General features: G+C 36.8%; 1 protein-coding gene across 1 annotated transcript in view; it reads right to left on the bottom strand.

Annotated features, from left to right (window-relative positions):
- Nucleotides 1-9489: 9489 nt before the first annotated feature.
- Nucleotides 9490-16801, bottom strand: part of METTL15 (methyltransferase like 15) — a 338705-nt gene continuing 331393 nt past the window's right edge. Inside the window, exon 5 of the mRNA XM_006864855.1 lies at nucleotides 9490-9920. Coding sequence (XP_006864917.1) covers nucleotides 9490-9920 — 431 coding nt within the window. The remainder of the gene's footprint in view (nucleotides 9921-16801) is intronic.

Below are 16801 nucleotides of genomic sequence, written 5' to 3'. Positions count from 1 at the left end.
CAAACTGTAGACTTTAAGAAATTAGTTTATGAAAGAAAACAGAAAGATAGGTAGTATTTTAGGAAGTCAAAGAGAATGAAGAAAGGATTTTGTCATTATTGTATGGTTCATAGCATGTGTTCTTTTTAGCATGTTTGTAGACCCATGGAAAGGTACTAGAGGAGAAGTAGTTAAAGATAGGAGGTAAAGTTAAATTGACAAAACTAAGTCCTGAAAACAGTGGAAGAAAACCAAACAAGAATAGAATTTCCACTGAGACACAGGAGTACAAAGTAGAGATAACAGGAGAGGTTTATAAACACTATGATGGAAGTGAGGGAGAGGAAATTAAGAGGAATCCAGTTCTGACCTTCTTTATTTTTGTGGTCTTGTAAACAAGAAAATCATCAGTTCATTCTAAGTGTGAATGGTCTACCTACCTTTCACAAGTTATTTTGCTTTAATACCTGCAACATTAAGTATTTTATTGGTCCTTTGGTTTCTCAGTGGAGTGCACAAGTGGGAAACTTTTCTATGCTCTTACAGCAATCTCCCTCCTAATATCCCACAAATTACTTGCTCCCTCAAAATGTCTTTTTGAGAATATTACTATGAGGACTATTTAGGTTGACCACTTACTGATACAGAGGTATAGGAGGACAAATATTTTATCCAACCTAAATGAGGATCAAATAACTTCAGCAACGAACGGGTAATTTCCCCCAAAATCTTGTTTCTTATAAATGGAAGCTCCACAAGAGCAATTACTGTGTTTTATATGTTCTGTCAAGGTACAGCAAACACTGGGGGTGTTAAATAAATAATAAATAGGAGTGAAATGCCCAAATAATAACACCAACTACAACCCAATCTATCTTCCCTAGTGATACAGAGTCTGCTATTTAAAACTACGAGGAACAAAGCACTTAAATCACAGTGGTAAGAAATGAGTTATATTTTGGTGCATGCCTTCTAGCAAAATAATTGTTAGGCGTCCTCTTATCAAGACAACAGTTCTGTTATGAACTTTGAACAACATAAAAAAACCATCATCCTCACAATTGTTATGCTTGAGTTCACTGTTGCTGCCACTATGTTGATCCATCTCATGGGGGTCTTCCTTTTTTGACTGGTCAGGAGGGACCAATCCCTAGCAAAGGACATCATGCTTGGTAAAGTGAAGAGTCATAAAATAATAGCACTAAGTTTTTGTTTTTTCACATGCATTATTTCACTTTATCCATGTAACTTTCAGTTAATTCATGAATATTTATTATCTTCCATTTGATTTACAAAACCTGATGACATAAGTAGCAATATTATACCCATTTGAGAATTCAAGAGATTAAACTTTCCAATTTAATGTATTCAGTTTATATACCCAGGGCATGAATTCAAACTCATTTTTTTTCTGAGTCCAAAACCATGGTTGTAATAATGCATACCTGTTGGATGACACTTTTCCTTGTGAAACTATAAAGATTCATACCATTTGACTGTTTAACAATATAAATTCTCAATTTTTAAAAATTAGACAAGTATTAGCCAGAACATAATGAGAGGTTTTAACAGGCAGAACCAATTGCTCCAGAATCAGAAATGAAGTGTTTTTTCTTATTTCATCTCAGCTTTGTATTCTAGCATCTGGGCAGTGATATATCTGATAAGACAACTAGTAATGGTAGAAAATCTGTGAAGTATTTGGGTTACTACCACTCATGTATCAGAGTGCTCTACCATGATGATTTGTATGCTGTTATGATGCTAAAATAAATACCACCAATATTTCAAATACCAGCTGAGTCGCCTATGGTGGACAGGTTACAACGAAGCTTCCAGACTAAGACAGATTAGGAAGAAAGGCTTAAAAATCTACTTCTGAAAACCAGCCAGTGAAACCTTTATGGCTCACAACAGAATATTGTCTGACATAGTGTCAGAGGATGAACCTCCTAGGTTCGAAAGCACTCTACATACACCGAAGTCCCCTTGGACTTGAGCGTATCAGTGGTTGTGGTGATGATGCGGCAACATGCCATCCTGTGTGCTGCTCATACGGAGTAACCGAGAGCCAGACTCAACTTGAGAGCAGCTCCCAACAACATTCAAAGTAAGCTAAAGGATTGCCTAAGGAGCTAGCACATTACCAAAGAGACAACCTCCTACTTCATCCGTCAGAGCATTACACTGGATTTCTTCAGTTAATTATCTAATAATTTTGACAGATTATGTGAGAGAAGAGCGAGATGGCCAAGAAACTTGTGAAGAATTTAAAGGTCCATGCAAATGCTAAGCACTGGGTTTTTCATAATCAATTCTAACTGAATTATCTTTGAACGCTTTTGAAAAGTTTTGTTAACTCGATCTCAACAACAACTTACATTTAAAATTTTTTTTTACCATTTCTGCAGATTCCTGCATGTTACCAAGCATTAGTTGGAAATTATAGCAATAAGCCAATGAAATTTGAAAAATATAGAAGTTTCATTTGTTGTACAACCTAGCCTCTTTAGACTATGATGCTGTATTTATAAACGACGCTTCAGATACTGTCTGAGAAAACTGTATCTCTGTGCAGGATTTCTCTCATTAGATCTATACTTGCCAAATACCTCCCAGAATTCCTTTTACATATTAATGCTTATCCCTTCCCATTATTGTTTTGCTTACACAAAATTTGCTATTATAATACAGCAGCAACTATAAAATAATACATTTTATAGAAAACTTAATAAGAAAACAGCTGCATTAAAATCAATATTACAGAATTTCTAATCAGAAGGAATTCTTATCTGTTATAATAAAGTAAAACATAGGGTTTAGTTTGTAATAGGACATGCCAGTAGGATCTAACATTTCTTTATGAAATATAATGTCACCTCAGTTGGCTTAAGAAATTCACATAGCAATTTGTACAGAGAAATGGAAGGAGACATTATAAATAAAAGGAGAGAAGAAAGTGTTTTTCAATTTCTTCTTAAATAGTAAACCTTTAATATGTGGTTGCTTTATAGCTATATATATATAATTTTAACCAAATGAAAGTGATGATACAAATTTTATATTAGTTGCATATACTGAATTTGTCATTAAGAAATATCTGCTATTTTTTGGAACAGATTTCAAATGAAATTATGATTTTTTTAAACCTAGTATATACTCATCATTATCTCTGTTTTCTAATGAAAAACATAAATTTAAGAAGATATATGAATTTAAAAACCTATGAAGACACGTAATACTCTATAAAGACTAAGGAATGTATTATCTTTAAATATTTACAAGTAAATGTTAGGAGATATTGTTATTAAGTGCTGTCAAGCCAGTTCTGACTCATAGCAACTCTATAGAGCTTCCGAGGCTGTAAATATTTATGGAGCAGAAAGCCTCATCTTTCTCCCTCGGAGCTATTGGTAGATTCGAACTACTGACCTTGGGGTGACCAGTAGAACTGGTAACCCACTAAGCTACCAGAGCTCCTAAAAGTGATTTGGTGGGACCAAGCCAATAAGGTAAACAGGACTCTAAGATTAGGGGTGGTTAGTTTGTCCTCCAGCTATATTAAAAAGGACCCATCAAAGCAGAGACAAAGATTCCAAGAGACATGGAGCAGCTTCAGGCTCTAGGCCTAGGGATTGAGTAAAGCTGAGTGCCTACAGGAGACGGACTTGCAGAATGTGCCTTTATGGCCTTCATAGACTAGCTAAAAGAACTTTGTATCACTTGCTGGAGCAGCATAGGGGTCACATGACTGAGACGCTGAAGACAAGAGTAAGGTGTGCCTGCAGTATGGCAGACAAGAGGCGTTCCTGACTGGAGAACTGCTGCATCCCGGGTTGGTTTTGATCCTGAATTGCACCCTGTTCTCTTCCCTTAAGGAGCTCTGGTAACGTAGTGGTTACGAATCGGGCTGTGAACCACAAGGTCAGCAGTTCAAAACTACCAGCTGTTAAGCGGGAGAAAGATGAGGTTTTCTGCTCCTGTAAAGATTTACAGCCTTGGAAACCCTGTATAGGGTCGCTATGAGCCGGAACAGACTCCACGGCACATTAACAACAACAACTCTTCCCTTAATCATGATAAACCCCCTTAATCATGAGAAACCCCATAATCATGAGAAACCCCATAATCATGAGAAACCCCATAATCATGAGTATTGTTATAAATTCTGTCTGGCCATTGCAATGGATTAGCTAATGCAGCTGTGAAGCAGAGGGCTGTGGGGGGGATGATTGGTGACAGAATACGGTAAAAAAAAAGTTGTATAGTGGAAGCACGTCTGTATTCTGCTTTATAGGACTCAGACTCGGGCTGATTTTGAGTTATGATTTTCTTCTCCCCTTGTGAAGCTAGGGGAAGTCAGACATGGCTCCCACATGGTTTCTGCAGCATATCATAAATTATTTATTACATGAAAAGAAGACATGTACAGATATCATTATTATCGCTTAAAAAAAAAAAAAACAACAACCTAGAAACGTCAAGGAAAAGGATAAGGGTAAGCATTGGACTACTAAATGACAGAAAGGTCAGTGGTTCAAACCAACTAGCCCCTCCTTGGTAACTCTACACAGGGCACTATGAGTCAGAATCGACTTGATGTCATTTAACAACGACTTAACAATAGCTGATTTGAAAAAACAAAATGAATATATAAAATAGGAATATCAAACTAAAAACCATGTTTACTTATCAAATTTTATCATTTGTTACAAGTGATGAGTTGAAAATTAAGATACTATATAAAAATAATTGGTAGAATAAGAGATGCAGAAATGTAAAACAATTGCTTATTTTATATTCTTTGTATTTTGTTAGAAAAGCAAAGCAAATTCATTGTATAATCAGTTATTTTCTATGTGTCATTTTTTAATCTCTCTAACTCATTCTCCAGAGTTAACCACTCAATACTTATTTGTATGCTTTATTACGCATGCTCTAGCAGAGACTAAGAAATAGGCAAGAATGATGATAAGCAGCTTAATTGTAGAAAAGTAACTAATTTTTAGGCTAAATTATTATAAAACAAATATTGTCATCTTTTGAAGGAGGATTTTTCTCATGCATATTGAAGATTTTTTTGTTCTCAGTTTGCTCTTAATAGTAAAGAATATCTGCATTATTCATGATAGAAAGATGATAAAACAAGCAAATTATTATTGAATATATAGGAAGTCCTGGTATGGCACTGCAGAATAATACACTGACCTCAAGGTCAATTTGAACCACAAAGTCAGCAGTTCAAATTCACCAGCCACTCCTCGGAAACCCTATGCAAGGTTGTTATGAGTTCAAACCCACTTGATGGCACTAACCACCAAAAGGATAAGTAAGAGACTTTCATTTTCTAATCATATTCTGAGATAGGGACCTACCTTTGGAGATCTTTCATTCACAATCACAATTTTGTCTTATGTGGGAAGATAAGTTAACATAGTTCTTCAGGTTGGATGCAGAGGGCTGATATAGACATTCATGTATTCATTTGAGCACATCGTCTCAGTATTGGTTCTAATTCTGATTTCACTGCATGACTGGTCAAATTTGAATAAAGTCTATAAAGTAAAATTGGTAAACAAACTGGGGAACTAAAGGTGGATAAAATGACAAGTCTGACAAGGTAAATTTAAGTATGTATAATTCTTACCTGTTTTGCCCATATGTTGTTGTTGTTCATTGCCATAAAGTTGTCTGTGACTCATGGAGGCCTTATATAAAGCAGGTAAAAGTATATTGCCCAGTCCTGTGCCATCTTCATCAATGTGGGTATGTGCAAAAACAGTGATGCCAACCATTGCTCCCACCGCCCTCTCTACTAGGTGAGATTTGGTAATTCATTGCAGTACTTGGTTATGTGAAGTTAACAGCTTACAATTCAGGCTCAGAAACGCTCTAGGCACCATTGTTACAGTCAAGACAGCCTCTTCTCAGCCATATCCACGGGACAAACCACTCCATCATAAACTTCAGCCTGAAGGCACTTGCCTCTAGTTTTGTAGGTCAGCAAACCTATCTCCCCCTAATTAAGTGCCTGAGGGCGCCCCTTTTGCAAGCAAGTCTCCTGCCTAAAGTCATTCAGCTTTCCTTACTCTGTAGGCTTGGAGGCCTGCCACTCTATCTGGTGCTGTGGCTCTTGGTTCTGCAGCTGCTGCGATTCTGCCACTCCTGCAATGGCCTAGCTTTCTGTTCCTGGGTTGAGGAAGTTCAATGTGCAGGGATCTCGGTGTATGAAGAAAGCACTCCACTCATGACTTCCTTCGTGATGGTAGTGCACCCCACCTCCTGCTTCTGAAATGGTTCCTTTTAGGCCCGTATTAGAGTTACATGCTTTTACAATTAAAATTAACCGTTAGTATCCAACTGAATCCTATCATTCTTTTAGTATCTTCACCCACCTTTTCTTAATCAGACTCATCAGGAAAAGAGTCGTTTGGTGAAAGTTACAAAGTTTAAGAATAGAAGAGACATATGCAATAAATCATTCCATCATAATACATTTGAGCCCATTGCTGCAGGTATTCTGTGAATTCATCCCCACTGAGGGTTTCCTTTAGTTTCATTGCTCCTGTACTTTACCAGCCATGATGTTCTTTTCTATTGATTAGTCCTTGCCTGAAGATGTGTCCAAAGTAAATCAGTTGAAATATTGCCATATTTCCTTCAGAGGAGCATTCTGGTTGTATTTAAGACTGTCTTGATCATTCTTTTGGCAGTCCACAGTACAGATATTGGACTGCCAAAGTAATTTTGCCCACATGGTCATACTAATTTTTATTCACTTGAATTCAGAATTTATAAATCAGAGTATACCAGAAAGATTTACCTGTGTTTTTGTGTTTGTTTTTTTTTAACTATGCAAAGACATTCAACTGGGCAGATCATAACAAATTATGGAAAACATTGTGAAGAATGGGAATTCCAAAACACTTAATTGTGCTCATACAGAAGTTGTACATATACAGAGACAGTTATTCAAACAGAATAAGGGGATACTGAGTGGTTTCAAATCAGGGAAGGTATGTCAGACAGGATTGGATCCCTTCATTGAGAAAATAACCCAAGATATTCAATGATATGCTGAAGAATTTGACAGCAGAAGAGGAAGACTCATTAACAACCTGTGTTTTGAGATGACACAACCTTGCTTGATGAAATTACAGGACCTGCAGCACTTACTGATGCATCAAGCACTCCAGCCTTCATTATAGATTACACCTCAGCATAAAGAAAACAAAAACCTTCACAATTGGATCAAAAAGCAACAACATGGTGAAGTTGTCAAGGGCTTCATTTTATTTGGATCCACAATCAATGTTCATGGAAGCAGCAGTAAAGAAATAAAATGACATATTGCGTTGAATAAGTCTGCTGCAAAATACCTCTTGAAAGGTTAAAAAGCAAAGATGTCACTTTGAGGACTAAGGTGAACCTGTACCAAGTCATGGTATTTTTCAATCATTTCATAAGCATGCAAGAATTGGACAATAAGTGTGGAAGACTGAAAAAAAATTGATGCCTCGGAATTATGGTGTTGGGGAAGAATATTAACTATATCATGCCCTGCCATATATATATATATATCCTTAGAAGTGAGGATAATGAGATTTTTGTCTCACATAATTTGGACAGGTTATAAGGAAGGACCCATTTCTGGAGAAGGACATCATTGCGTGGTGAAAGGTCAGTGAAAAGAGGTAGACTATCAGTGAGATAGATCTGACCCAGCGGTTGCAACAATGGACTCGAACATAGCAACTATTGTGAGCGTGGTCCAGGTGCATGCAGTGTTGTACGCAGGGTTGTTATGAGTCAGAACCGTCGTTTCTCTCGTACCTAGTGTAGTTGCTGCTCCATAAATGAGTGAATTGTTGTTGTTGTTAACTGATGTCAAGTGGGTTCCGACTCATAGCGATCCTCTATAAATAAGGTTTCTGAGGAGCTGCTGGTGATCTTGAACCACTGACCTTGCAGTTCAAACCGACCTCACAGTCTAGTGCATTAACACACAATGCTACAACAGGAGTTAGAAGTGTATATTTACATGTATAGAGTTGATATATGAATTAATGTCATTTATTAAAATATCTCCTACTGAGTGAACGTCTCCTGAATAAACCATTTTACCCTCATTACAGCTACTATAAGAGCTCTGTAATGCTGTAGATTACAAATTGGGCTGCTAATTGTAAGGTCAGCAGTTCAAATCTACCAGTTGATTTGTGGTACAAAGATGAGGCTTTCTGTAACTGTAAACACTTCTAGCTTCAGAAACCCTGTACCGAGTCACTATGAGTCAGAACCTACTCAATGGCACCCCCCCCACCATCAGAGGAACCCTAGTAGCACAGTGGTAACAAATTGGACTGCTGCTTGCAAGGTCAGTTTGAAGCCACCAGCTGCTCTGTGGGATAAAAATAAGACTTTCTGCTCCCATTAAGATTTTGGCAACCTTATATAAGGTTGCTATGAATTGGAACCCACTCGATGGCCCACCACCACTATCATAGCTACTATATGTACATAAAAACATGAACAGGGCATTGAATTTAACATAGTGAATAAATTAGATGTCATTGTTGTGAAGTGCTGTCAAGCAGATTCTGACTCATAGCGACCCTGTATAGGGCTCCCTGTATAGGGCCATTCATGGGTTTGAACAGCAGTCCAATGCTTAACTTACAGTGCTACACTAGGGCAAATTTTTAAATTTCAAATAGTCTTGATTGTATTAGTTTGAATAGCTCAGTTAAAAAGGCAGGATTCAAATGTTAGGTTTTATTATTTATCAAAGGCATTTTGAGCTTTTAATAAAACCTTTACATACAGGTTTTGTGAAACAATTATTTGCAAAACACAGTTCTACTTTTTTCAATATATAAAAAACATAGTGCATATTATACTGAAAAAATCATTTAAAATAATACTATAATCTCAACATTTAAATCTTTCTCTATATTTTAAAATTACTACTCAAAAATTTTAAAGCTGTATAATGCCTACATTTGAGAAATGTACAGTAGTAATTAGTTATTCCCAATTAATTTAAAATTAATTCCAAAATTATTATTATTTCAGCCATAGAAAGTCTGCTGAAAATCTGAATATCTAAATAAAGAATTTAGGGCATTTAGATCTGATTATACTATCATTCTCTTTTGACAGCTTGAGTTTACATATTTTGATATTTAGATAACAAAAATACAATATAGTGTGTTTGTGTGTGTTTTTTAATTTCCTAATCAGAGGAAGAAAGGCTTGCATTTCAATAGTAAAATAAACATAAACTAACATAAACACATTTTTGCAGTTTTTAAACAATGTTGAGTTGGGCTTTCTGTCATGTCATTATTGCCTATATTTCTTTTGAAGAAAACAATAATGCTAAATACTGTAATTTCCAGACATTTCTACATCTCTGTAAACTAACTTTTTCAGTAGCATCACATAAAACAGTAATAAAATTATCAGGAATTTTTTTTAAGAATCACATAGGTTATGGAGACTTTTTTCTTATAATTTGATAGCTGCTCTGAGTTTTGCTGAGCGCCCTCTGGGGTTGTCCTGCACATCTAGCTCTTTTGGAGTAAGCACTTTCTTGTGTATCAATTCCCACATTAAAGGAGCCCTTGTAGAGGCACCTTCCTTGTTTTCTTGACCTGAACCTAGTAACACCTTTTGTCTAGCACTTAGGTTAAACCTTTCTGTCATGCTTATGCCAAGCAAGAATCGTTTGACAATGCGATCCTCTAATGAATGGAAAGAAAGAGCAACAAGGCGACCACCAGGTCTCAAAAACTTCTCAGCTGTCTTGAGTCCTGTGTAGAGCTCATTGAGTTCATTGTTCACAAATATGCGAAGAGCTTGGAACGTCTTGGTAGCAATATGAGTAGAACGCTGGAGCAAGTCTTTTCGTGCATAAGTAGCAGAGGTAGGAAATGCACCTAGGAAGAGATTTAAAAAAAAAAAAAGAAGACAATAACATTACTATTTTCCACTGTATTATCTACTAGTTTGTGGTGTGTGGATTTTTGAAAAATTTAATTTTGCTGGAAAATTGTGGCAATTCGTTCATGTTTCCTCCTTCTATTTACAATCATTCTACCACGGTTTAAAACTATGTGTCAAAATATCTTTCACATTTCACATGAATCTTTGGATATGAACAAGAAGTGAAAGAGAAAGGGGCAGACACATATTTAAATAAATAATAAACAAAAACTCCCAACTTTGGTGAAAAACACTAATTTACAAATCCGAGAAGCTCAATGAATCACAAACAGAATAAACAAAGAAAGCTACACCTGGCACATTATAGTCAAACTGGCATATGACAAATCCTGAAAGCAGCAAATAAAACAAAGTATTGGAAAAGAACGAACAGAAATCTGAGCATAATGGAGACTGGGTGATGCTCAGATGACATATTCAGAGTTTTGAGGGAAAAAAATGTGTTCCAAAGCGGAAAGATATTTTCAAATAAATAAAAACTGAGAGAATTTTTAACATGTTTGGATCTGTAGCCACGAAATGTTAAAGGAAATATATCGGACTTTAGTTAAATGACACCATATGGAAATTTGGACCTAGTGAAAGGATAAAAGAGTAGCAGATAGGTAGCACATATAAATGACTTAACAAACGAAGCCAGTTGCTGCTGAGTCGACTGAGACCCTTGGCAAGCCGGAGTGTAGCAGAGCAGAACTGTGCACCATCAGGTTTGCAAGGCTGTGGCCTTTCATGAACAGATAGCAAGATCTGTATTATGAGTTGCTTTTAGGTAGGTTTGAACTGCCAAACTTACAGTAGTTGAGTGTTTAACCATTTAAAATATATATTTAAATACATATGTTCTCTATAATACATAATATTTATACAATGCATTACACAGATCTATATTTTACATATAATGTTTAGCAAAGTGTTGATTAGCTACTCCTGGCTCTTTAAAATTATAAGAGCCTAATAAATATGTGTATGATATTATTTATATATATATATATATTTGAATTAGTGAATATGGGGAATGTTAAAACAACAAAATCTCTGAAATCACCATAGAAGTTCTGATATAACACACAACATTGGTTCATTTGTCATGACACACCACGGTAGACGTTTAATGTTTACAAACTAAAATGGCACCTGACTGTGGCAGCAGGAGAGACAACATTTATAATTTACTCAGTCAGCTAACTGTGAAATTATCAAATTCCTAATCCTTTTTGTTTAATTTGAGGAAATTTGATTTCATTTCAAAGCATGCAAAGTGAGACTTTCTTAACATTTGTATCACAGTTTCAAAAACCATAATTTATACTCATCTTTAAATATATTTCATGCTATATGTCAATTTGCAGATGGCATATTAAACATCACTGCAATAAGACAAGCTTTTCCTGATAAATTCTAATTATGGCTTCTCAATGTTGTGAAGTCACAGGTAAAGAAGAGTTTTCATTATATTTACAAATGGGTGATTTTGATTATAATAGGATAACTTTAATCCACAAATAAGTGTCATGAAGCTTTTCTTCTAGGGTTTCTCTTATTATTATTTTGAAAATCAATGAGTTCTTGGAAAAAAAAAAAAATCTAGGTATGGGCTTGTTAACTTCCTCAAGTCCTGTCTTTAGGACTAGGAGATGATAGGGAGCTCTTTGATGCTGTTCTGGGGATCAAAGACACATATTTTCCCTCATTTTAAACCACCAGTCCCCTGTGAGTTGGCTTAACTCATGGTGATCCCTTGAATGTTAGAGTAGAACTTGCTCTATAGGGTTCTCAACGGCTGAATTTTTGGAAGAGAGTCACCAGGGCTTTTTTCCCTTATTCAGGAGCTCTGGTAGCGTAGTGGTTAGGAATTGGGCTGCAAACCCTATGGTCAGCAGTTTGAAACTACCAGCTGTTCCGCAGAAGAAAGATGAGGCTTTCTGCTCCCGTATAGATTTACAGCCTCGGAAACCCTGTACAGGGTCGCTATGAGTCAGAACCGACTCCACGGCACATAACAACAACAATAAGTATTACTTCCTTTATACGGGCACTTTGTGTATGTGATTTACAGGAAAAAAAAAAAAAAAAAAAAAAAAAAATGCAGATTATGTAAACTGAGTTTAAAAAGAAATATAACACAGCATGTGTAATGGAAATTAAATAGTATTAAAAGCAAAACAGAACATCAACTTCCAATGGTCTAGACAGATGAGACAAAGAAAAATATCCTGTTCTGAAGGATTAAGTTGTTGTCAAGTGCCATCGAGTCGATTCCAATGCATAGCCACCCTGTATAGGGTTTCTAAGGAGAAGCTGGTGAGCTTGAACTTTGCCGTTCAAATGACTTTGCAGTCTGACGCATTAGCCCATAGCGTCACACCAGGAGCTTAAGGGCAACAAGTAAGTGGCTGAGGCAGTAAAAATGAATTTCCTTGTGGAGATGACTGGTCAGAGATCCAGAGCCAGAGTTCTCTTAAGGTATGTACAGACTACATAAACTATCTGTCTAAAAGTTATCAGGAAAAAGGCTTCGACCATGCCACCAAATGGTGTACCCATGGTAGACTCTGAATTAGGACACAGACAGAAAAGTATTGAGACATGGTCGCTGCCCTTAAGGGGTATAGTATCTTCCACTTTTCTTTACTTCCTTCCCATGTTCCATATCCTGTTAGCAGAAATGGAAAGTAAGCTTTTTGCTTTTCCATTTCCTGACTTTAATCACACAGTCTGGTATGGCTAATTGAGTTGATTAGGGCATAGAGTAAGTAAGGAAAAAATATGGACTCAATCACAATTTGGATCATTTGGTTTGGTGAAAGGAAAGCTCCTTTTTGTGTTTTTTACAGTCCATTAATGAACTTGGTTAGCACTGGACCGGGCTGTATGAGTTCAAGTGGGAAGAGGTGCGCTTACCCCTAGTAGAGCTCTTACCACACTCTATTGTAATGACCAGTTTACTGGTCTGTATCATTCACTGGACTCTGATATTGCAACTAGGAACTACTTTGTGTTCATTCTTATGCCAACACGGCCTGCACATCAGAATCACCTGTGGTGCATTGAAAAAGCTAGATACTGACTCCAGTCCAGACCCGTTGAATCAGACTTTGGGGGGCTTAATATCAGGGAATCATTACTTTTGAAAATGTTCACAAAGGACTTTGATGTGAAGCCCAGATTAAGAATCACTACTAACTGAGTAAACAGTTAATGTTTATTTAAAAGATAATGCTTAGATATAGAATGAAAAAAAAAAGTAAATAAATGGTCAAATAAAAATCTAGGACTATTATTACAGTTTTATTCAGAGCACTGGGTGAAAAACCCAATATTGAGTCAGATCACATAATATTTTTAGCCACATTGTGAATAAAACATTGTTAATAAAAATTTAAAATAATGTCATGGAACAGGCCACAATACGATATGCTACTTTTGGGCCAAATGTGATTATGGATATTGAATTATGATTTTAGTGGAGCTATTGAAGTCTCAAATTTGCTAGCAAATTCACTGTCCCATTATAAATGATTGCATGTATTTAATTATACTTGACAGTGACTGCGAATCTCCTTAATTAATCAACCATTCACACATGCACTGGAGCACCTGCAAATAATTTTAGTGTCAGCAAACATCAGCTTGCAAGCCTTAACTCTCTGAAATATAGCAAATGTGCAAGATAATTATTTTCCATTTTACTTTTGTAGAATGAGGCCTGGGAATGTATGGCAACATTGGCAAATTTATATTTCAAAAAATTTCTCAGAAGTCTTAAGTGGTTGTGATTATTATTTTATTATGAACTGAGTGATAGTTTCCATGGGAGAACATCGGCTTCACACCATTGTTTCATTGCAATGATTACAATCTCCTCTGTACATCATCATTCAACAGCATTTGCTTCCATTCCCTCTGGTTTTTGTTTTTTGGGGTGAGGTGGGGTGGGGAGATGTACACAAAACCACTCAGGAACATATAATAATTTAAACAACCAAAGGGCACATCCTGCAAGCCTGCCTCCAGGCCGTCAGCACTCTGTCCCTCACTTTCCACAAGTCTAGAGTCCTCAGCAATTCCCTCTCTCCATGTCCCCATCTTTGCCTCTATCTCTGGTGTCTCTGCTTCTCTGAATAGGGTCCCACATTACACTTGTGGTCTTCACCCTTGATGGTTCTAGGGTCCTCTGTTTCTGGAAAGTAAGATTAACTACGCCCCTGTTTTTGTTACAAAACTTCTACTTTTACGATTGTGACAGTCAAAATTAGACATGATAACAATTATTCACTATTGAATCATACAAATTTTATCCCTATCTCGTTTCACCAGACCTGTCTAGATAAGATGAACATTATTCAGCAGGGACTCTATCTTCCCCCATACACTCTTAAACTATACTCCCTGTTGGAAACATTTTAGGTGGCCAGTGTCTAAGTTGCCTGTCCCTATCTACCCTGTGTACAGAGGGGAGAGTATTGATACTTGATATGAAGACTCCTTCCCTCTTTGTTGGTATTTTGAGCAACTACATCCATGAGTATAAGTCAAATTCATCAAATTGTAGAAATTTACCCTCATTTCCTATATAAAAAAAAATTTTTTTTTTGAATCCCCCTCTAGTTGAGTTCTGATTATCAAGCCATCGAGGCTAGGTCAAATGGGTACTATCAGCAAGTTTGGGTGTTCTTGTGCGTCTCCCCTCACTTACTATCAGCTGGATGCTTCTTAAGTGATTAGTTTTGGTTCAAGGTTTTTTTCCATCAAACATTAATGCACAATATAGTAGAGATTTTACATGAGCTTTATTTCGTTTAACACATATGAAATCCTAAACCACAAAAGTTATCTCAGTACAAAAAATAAAAAAACCTGCTTTACTCTGAATAAAACAGCAAAATAGCAGTCAGTAAAAATGACTAAAAAGGCAATTACAGGCTTCAGTGCACTTTACTGGATTGACACAGTGGATGCAACAATGGGCAACAATTATGAACGTGGCACAGAGCTTGGCAACAGTTTTTGTTGTTATACAAAAGGTGGTGCCGAGCAGGAAATGCCTGGACAGTACCTAATACCCACAATACATCTAATAGTAAGTAAGGTGTTTCCTTTATTTAGGTGGGAAATACTTGACTTCCTATGAAATGCACTGTGGTTATTAAGGACTCCTGGTTTGATGCTGTAGAATTACGACTGCGCTGAGAACCACAAAGTCAGCAATTCAAACCCACCAGCTCCTCAGAAACCTTATAGAGGGCACTATGAGTTGAAACCAACTTGACAGTATTTAACAACCAAGTGTTTCCCAGGAGCTCTGGTGATGCTATAGCATAAGCACTGGACTGCTAACCAGAAGGTTGGCAGTTCAAACTCACCAGCTACTCCATGAGAGAAAAATGAAGATTTCTGCTTCTGTAAAGATGTAAAGCCTTGGAAATCCTGTACAGGATCCCTATATGTCAGAATTGATTTTACACATAACAACCAGGTATTTCATCTATTCATATCTATCCATCTATCTATCTAACTTGCTAAACATATACATATAAAACATACACACTTTAAAAAATCTACATGCAAAAGTAAATGTACATTAATCCCAGTATGGAATAATAAGGTCTGAAATCAATGTTGAGATATTAATTGGTCTCTCTCACAGAAATATTCAGAAAATCCATAATATAACAGATTGACCCCAATTATGTGAGAAAATCATTGTGAGTTCTGGCCTCGTGTGAGGCAGTTCATTCTAATTTTCCAGACTTGGTTTGTTGTTGGTGTTTTTTCGTTTGTTTGTTTTGTTTTCTCTTCGTCATTGTTCACGTTTTTCCCAGTTTTGCATCCATCGTTGCAGCCACTGTGTCAATCCTTCTCTTTGATGCTATTCCTCTACTTTACCAAACATAAGGTCCTTCTCCAGGAATTGGTCCCTCCTGACAACATAACCAAAGTACAGGAGACAAAGTCTCACTGTTATTAAACTTTAAATAACATTAATGTTGTTGTTGTTCTTAAGTGTTGTTGAGTCGGTTCTGACTCAGCGTTTCTGATGAGTGGCTGATGAGTATGAACTGCTGACCTTGCAGTTAAAAGTCACCTTACGAACCAGTGCTTATCCTATAGTGCCACATCAGAGTTCCGACTCATTGTTGTTGTTAAGTTACCTTCGAGTTGATTCTGACTTATATACGGTTTCTTGTATATGATTTCTGAGGAGTGGTTGGTGAGCTTGAACCACCGACCTTGTATAAGCCACCCTGTATAAATTTTCAGAGACTGTAAATCTTTGGGGGAGTCAACCTGTAGTTAACAGCTTATTCAAAATTCACATCCAAGAAGCAACCAAGAAGGGCCCTTCCTTTTTTTGTTCTTGATATTTTGTTGTTGTTGTTATGTGCTGTGGAGTCAGTTCCGACTCATGGCGACCCTGTACAGGGTTTCCGAGGCTGTAAATCTTTACAGGAGCAGAATGCTTCCTCTTTCTCCCATGGAACAGCTGGTCATTTCGAACTGCTGACCTTAAGGTTTGCAGCCCGATTCGTACCCACGACGCTACATACATGTGTAAAAATGTAAATGAATGTGAGTATGCAAGTATATGTATCCCACTGAACTGTCAGTTTGTCATACTGTGGTGACTTGCACATTGCTGTGATGCTGGAAGCTATGCCACAGGTGTTTCGGACACCAGCAGGGCCACCCGTAGTAGATAGGTTTCAACAGAGCTTTCAGACTAAGAACAGACTAGAACGAGGGAACTGGCAGTTCACTTTTGAGGGATTAACCAAGGAAAACTTTAGAATCACTGTAGAATGCAGATATAGTG

This window comes from Chrysochloris asiatica, unplaced genomic scaffold (assembly GCF_000296735.1).
Source record: "Chrysochloris asiatica unplaced genomic scaffold, ChrAsi1.0 scaffold00072, whole genome shotgun sequence".
NCBI classification, from domain to species: Eukaryota; Metazoa; Chordata; class Mammalia; order Afrosoricida; family Chrysochloridae; genus Chrysochloris; species Chrysochloris asiatica.
This window is presented reverse-complemented; position numbering and strand designations above follow the sequence as displayed.